Raw genomic sequence first — 6028 nt, 5'->3', positions numbered from 1 at the left:
CTTTCATCTCCTCTCCCCGTTTCATGTCGCCACTTTCTTCTCCCTCCAAGCACTGCGCATGCTGATGAGCCCACCCCGGCCCTCACCGGCTGCTAATGAGGCTGTGATGGGCACCCTGGGCAGGGGTGTGTGCCACATCCCTGTCCCCATCATTGTCCCCACATGGGCCAGGGGTGTGTGCCACATCCCTGTCCCCATCATTGTCCCCATCCCTGTCCCCATCATTGTCCCCACATGGGCCAGAGGTTTGTGCCTCATCCCTGTCCCCATCATTGTCCCCATCCCTGTCCCCACGTGGACCAGGTACTTGTGCTCATCCCTGTCCCCACACGTGCCACCTCAGCCACTCACTCTGTGTCACCCCCTCGTCCCCATTTGTCCCCCCCACGTGCCGTAATTCTGATGCCAGGAACAGGGGCACCGATGGCTTCCCTGCCCTGGCACCTGGGCTGTGCCACCCTCCGAGGGCAGAGGGGACACGCCCAGAGGTGGCTCTGCAGTGCCACAGGCGCCAGGTGAGGGCGGGCTCCCCGAAGGGCAGCCCCGGGGGTGGCAGCAGCACAGGGAGCCCATCGGTGCCACAGGGAAGGGATGCCTGGTGCCAGGAGGATGCCCGGGAGTCGGTGCCACGCCTGGCAGGGTGGGGTGGGCCCTGTCTGGCTGCAGGCCGGCCCCAGGTGCCATCTGCTGGGCCACAGCCGTGAGTGACAATCAGAGGGCTCCTGCTGGGGGACACTGACCCCTCTGTCACGTCCAGGCCTGGCACCTGCACCGGGGCAATGGGCACTGCTGATGGCCCTGGTGGCCGGGCACGGGCCGGGCCCTTTGTCTGGGTGTGGGCACTGCCACTGCTGTCACACGCTGTGCCAACCTCACCTGGCATGTGCTGGTGTGTGGCACCCTGTCCCCAGCCCTCAAACCAGGCAGGTCCTGACCTCCGGGTTTGTGGGCACAGAGGGGATCCAGGAGATGGCATTGGCACCGGGTTTGTGGGCACAGAGGAGATCCAGGAGATGGCATTGGCACCAGGTTTGTGGGCACAGAGGAGATCCAGGACATGGCATTGGCACCAGGTTTGTGGGCACAGAGGAGATCCAGGACACGGCATGGGGACACCGGGTGATGGAAGGTGGCTTTGGGGACACTGCGGTTTGTGGCCCAGCTGGTGCCCACCAAAAGGGCAGCAGCGATTTCTGGGTGCCCAGTGCCTGTGCTGGGGACAGATCTGGAGGCTGCAGGGTGGCACAGCAGTGAGGAGGTGCCAGGCAGACAAAGGCCTCGTTGGCAGCACCGTGGCACGGCCAGGCCTCGTCCACCAGCACCGTGGGGTTGGCACCAGTGGGGGCTCAGCCCTGTGTGCATCAGTGAGTGTGCGAGCGTGCAAGGGCTGTGTGTGTGCCCAGAAGGTGCCAAGGCCGTGTGGGGCCGTGCCACAGGCTGGAGGGCCCTTGGCATGGCTGTGTGGCCATAGGGACACACCTGCAGCCCCCTGGCAGCGCCGGCGTGGCCAAAGCGGGCACTGCCAGCGCCTCTGCCGTGCCCAGCCCGTGCCAGGCCCTCGCCATCGCCTCTCGGCTGCCGGCTGAGGGTGGGGACAGACCCGGGCGGCCGCGGCAGCGTTTTGCAGGAGCCGCAGATGCCAGCTCGCAGCGAGGGTCCCCGTGGCATCGCCCCCCTCACCCTGGCGCCCGCCTGTGCCCGTGCCACGCTCGGCCCTGCCGGGATGGCCGCTTTTCCCGCCGGCTCCATTGTTCCTCCCGGCCCCGCCATCGCCTGCATCTCGCCCGGGTCCCATTTTGCAGCGTGTAGGCAGAGCTGGAGATTTGGAAGAGGTTTTTTTTTTTTTTTTTCTTTTTTTTTCTTTTTTTTTTTTTTTTTTTAGAGTACAGAGTGACAGATGGCGAGTCCTCCTTCCCCAGAGAGACAAATCTCCCTGAATGCAAGCGCATGTCAATCATTAGCTCTCATGTGATAGCTCTCGCGCATGACGTGCCAACCATATGGCACTGGCAGCAGAGCTGGTACCCCCTTTGCTGGGTAGAGATGCCACTCTCGCCTCCTTTTGGATAGAGGACTGCAGGAGGCTGGAGCACCTCAAGGAGCCGCGTCCCGCTCCCAGAAGATGCTGGGAACAATGAAATAAGAATTCCTGCGGTCCGCCCGAAGGTGAGTTATGTAAGAAGTGGAGGGTTGGGAGGGCAGCGGAGGAAACTTGAATGGAGAAAAGGCAACTTCCATGTTGATTTTGTTTCTCCGCCACGTCTCGCCCTTTTTTCCCCCCATCTTTCGTTCTCCCCCGGCCCTCGCTTCTCCCGCTCCCCGCGGGCCCCGCTGATGGGGTTTTCTCCCCCCGCCGAAGTCTCCCCCAAGGGGGGTTCTCGGGGTTTCGCCGCCCCCGTTCCCCCCTCCCCAAGCCTGGGCGCGCCCGGGGCGCCGCGGTCCCGGTGGGACGGAGCGGGCAGCGGCGGCCGAGCGGCATCAACGAAATCAGCGCGGAGCCGCCTCGCCGCCGCCCCGGGGGGGCCCGACCTGGCGGAGCCGCCCCCCCGCTGCCCCCCGGCGCCCCCGGCCCTCGCCCCGGGCGGCGCCCCCGCCCTGGCCCCGCCGCGCCCACCGGCCCCGGGGGCGCCCCCGGCAGCGCCGCCGCCCGCGGCCACCGCGCATCCCCCGGGGGGGCCCCGGCCGCCCCCGCCGCCCCCCGCCGCCCCCCGGTTGGTGCCGCCGCATTTTACCGGGCCGCGCTCGGGCGGCCGCGGGGAGCCCCGGGGCGGGGAGGGGGAGGCGGGCGCGGCTGACCGGGCCGGAGAGGGTACGGGGGGTACCTGGGGATGAGGGGGGGGCGGCGGTGTCGCCTCGATCCCCCCCAGCCCCGGGAAGGCGGTGGCGGAGCAGCCACCGGGGCCGCTCCGCGCCCGCGGCGGGGAAAAGTTGGAGGCGTCAAAGAGGGACCGGCGACACCGGGCCCGGCCCTCGGGGCACCGGGGGAGGGCACCGGGCGGGCCGGGAGTGGGGGGGGCGGGGGGTGAGCGGGGGAGCGGGAGGGGGACGCGGGCGGCGGCCGCGGGGACCCCGGCGGTGGGGCCGGCGGGGGTCGGGCCGGGGCGGAATCGCCGCGCCCCGAGAGAGCCCCGGTGGCCCCGGGGTCGGGCGGCGGGGGCGGGGGGCGGCGGCGGGAGGCCCCGCGCCCAATTCGTTTTCGCCGGTCCCGGCGGGTGGGAGCGGGGCGGGGAGGGGGCGGCGGGCGGCGGGGCCGCCGGTAACGCCTGGCTCTTTGCCCCCCGCTGCAGCCACCATGTTGACGCGACTTTTCAGCGAGCCCAGCCTGGTCCCCGAAGTCCCGAAATTCCCCGGTTGGGCCGAGGAGTGCGAGGAGGATGCCCGGAGCGAGAAGGAGGAGCGGGCGGGGAAGGGCTGCGCCCTCCCCGAGGAGCCGCCCGAGGGTTCGCTGGGAGAGAGCAAGGAGGAAGGGGAGCTAGGAGGGGACGAGGAGGAGGAGGAGGAGGAGGAGGAAGGCCTGGAGGAGGCGGAGGGCGAGCGGCCCAAGAAGCGCGGCCCCAAGAAGAGGAAGATGACGAAGGCGCGGCTGGAGCGCTCCAAGCTGCGGCGGCAGAAGGCGAACGCCCGGGAGAGGAACCGGATGCACGACCTGAACGCGGCCCTGGACAACCTGCGCAAGGTGGTGCCCTGCTACTCCAAAACGCAAAAACTCTCCAAAATCGAGACCCTCCGCTTGGCCAAGAACTACATCTGGGCTCTCTCCGAGATCCTGCGCTCGGGCAAGCGGCCCGACCTGGTCTCCTACGTGCAGACTCTGTGCAAGGGGCTGTCCCAGCCCACCACCAACCTGGTGGCCGGCTGCCTCCAGCTCAACTCCCGCAACTTCCTGACGGAGCAGGGCCAAGACGGGGGTCGTTTCCACGGCCCCAACGCCGCCTCCTTCGCCGTGCACCCCTACCCCTACCCCTGCTCGCGGCTGGCCGCGGCGCCCTGCCCGCCCGCCGCCGGCCCCGGGCCGCACGGGCTGAGGACACACGGCTACTGCGCCTCCGCCTACGAGAGCCTCTACGGCAACACCTCCCCCGACTACAACAGCTCGGAGTACGACGGGGGGCTCAGCCCCCCGCTCTGCATCAACGGCAACTTCTCCCTCAAGCAGGACTCTTCATCCCCCGACCACGAGAAAAGCTACCACTACTCTATGCACTACTCGGCGCTGCCCGGCTCCCGCCCCGCCGCTCACAACCTGGTCTTCGGGTCGGCGGGGATGCGCGGGGGGGTCCACTCCGAGAACATCTTCCCCTACGACATGCACCTCCCGCACGAGCGGGGCCCCATGTACGAGGAGCTCAACGCCTTCTTCCACAACTGACCCCCTCCTTCCCCTCCCCGAGACCCCCTCCCCATCGCCGAGGTGGCGGGGACGGGGGGGAGACTCCCCCGAACCCCCCCACCCCACCCGCGGACCGGCCCCCGGGGCTCCGCCGTGGGCTTTGGTGCAATATGGGGACCCGGCCCCGGCGGCGGGTCCCCGCGCCCCGTGGGGACAAAGTGCTTTTTTGGGAGGATTTTCCCTTTCCCTTAATTTTTTGATTCTGGTCGATTTCGTTATTTTGAAAATTTTCGTTATTTATTGCTACTTCTTGATTATTTATTGAATTATTTTATTATCGTCGCTGTTATTATAATAACGATCACAGCTATTATTATTATTATTATTATTATTATTATTATTATTATTATTATTATTATTACTACTAATTTATTTTACAAGGGGAGACGCCCCACAAGGGCCGACCCCCCCATCCAGCCCACCGAAGCCCCCCCCGCTCCCCAGCACGACCCTCTGGGTCGAGCCGCTTCGTTTCACTTTTAATTCGTTTTAATTCAATTTTATACATTCATTTTTTTCCATTTTTTTTCCCCCACCTCCCACCCCCATTTTGGGCCGTTTCTCCCCCTCCCCAGCCCTGACCCCGATCCCCCCCGGACCCCCCCGGCATTGGACACCCGCTGCCCCGGCCCGTGGGAGCGAGAGGAGCCCGCGCTCGGCGCGGAGCGAAACTTTCCGAAGCAATAAAGAGGCGCAGGGAGGAACGAACCCCAATTTCTATCTATGCAAGAGGCCCGGCCCGGCGGACGCTCCGAGATGCACTTTGCTTTGGGGGGGCCCCGGCCCCGCTCCCCGCCCCGGGAGCTCCTCGCAGCGCGTGTGTCAGGACGTTTTTTACCTGTTTTAAAAACTTGAAACGGAAAAGAAAATGGGAAAAAAAAAAAAAAAAAGGAAAAAAAAAAAGGAAAAAAATCATGATAATAATTAAAAAAACAAAAAAAAAAAAGACACCCCCCCACCTCCCCAGCGGAGCCGCCCCGGTTTTCCCGAGCTGGCGGAGCCGGGAAGCGCAGCCCGCAGCTATGCAAGCGGGGCTCCGGGGGGGCTGGCGGGGCTGCGCCCGGCCCGGGGGTCTCCGGCCCGGTTTGCCGCATTCCTTCAGCCGGGACACACCGGGAAGCCGATAATGCTTTTTTTTTTTTTTTTTTTGGTTGGGTTTTCTTTGGTTTTTTTGGGATTTTTTTTTTTTATTTGTCGGAACCTGCCCGCACCACCTTCGAGAAACCAGCATTTTTAAGAGACCAGGGAGGAGGAGAGGAGGAGGATTTCTGAGAAATGTTTTGAAAACGAAAAAAAAAAAAACAAAAAAAGGAAAAAAAAAAAGGAAAAATGAGGGGAAAAATGAAAGAAAAAAAGTTACGGGGGAAAAAAAAAAAAACTAAAACGGGGAAAAAAACAAAAAAAAAAAAAGGGAAAAAGAAACAAAAACCCACAAACCGTTGTAGCAAAGGGGACCCGCTGCCCGACACCAGAAGTGCTTTCGTGTTTCCGTTCCGTTTCATTTCGATTAATAAATATTTATGGCCAACGATATGCAAGACCCCCCCGCGCCGGGCGCCGATCCCGCTCCCCGGTCCCGGTTCCCGGTCCCCGTCCCCGCCGCCCGGAGCCTGCTCGGCGGCGGCGGCGCTCGGGGCG

The 6028-nt window shown here is 64.2% G+C and overlaps 1 protein-coding gene across 1 annotated transcript; it reads left to right on the top strand.

Moving 5' to 3' along the window:
- The first annotated feature begins 1909 nt into the window (after positions 1 to 1909).
- On the top strand, positions 1910 to 5720 carry NEUROD2 (neuronal differentiation 2). Its single transcript, XM_074557834.1, has 2 exons — positions 1910 to 2166; positions 3288 to 5720. The coding sequence occupies exon 2, from the start codon at positions 3293 to 3295 to the stop codon at positions 4367 to 4369; it is 1077 nt and encodes a 358-aa protein (XP_074413935.1). The 5' UTR covers positions 1910 to 2166; positions 3288 to 3292; the 3' UTR covers positions 4370 to 5720.
- The last annotated feature ends 308 nt before the right edge of the window (positions 5721 to 6028 follow it).

This window comes from Zonotrichia albicollis, chromosome 23 (genome assembly GCF_047830755.1).
Source record: "Zonotrichia albicollis isolate bZonAlb1 chromosome 23, bZonAlb1.hap1, whole genome shotgun sequence".
NCBI lineage: Eukaryota > Metazoa > Chordata > Aves > Passeriformes > Passerellidae > Zonotrichia > Zonotrichia albicollis.
This window is presented reverse-complemented; position numbering and strand designations above follow the sequence as displayed.

Coding starts and splice junctions, on each gene's coding strand:
- NEUROD2 (XM_074557834.1), top strand. CDS start 3,293: ATGTTGACGCGACTTTTCAGCGAGCCCAGCCTGGTCCCCGAAGTCCCG.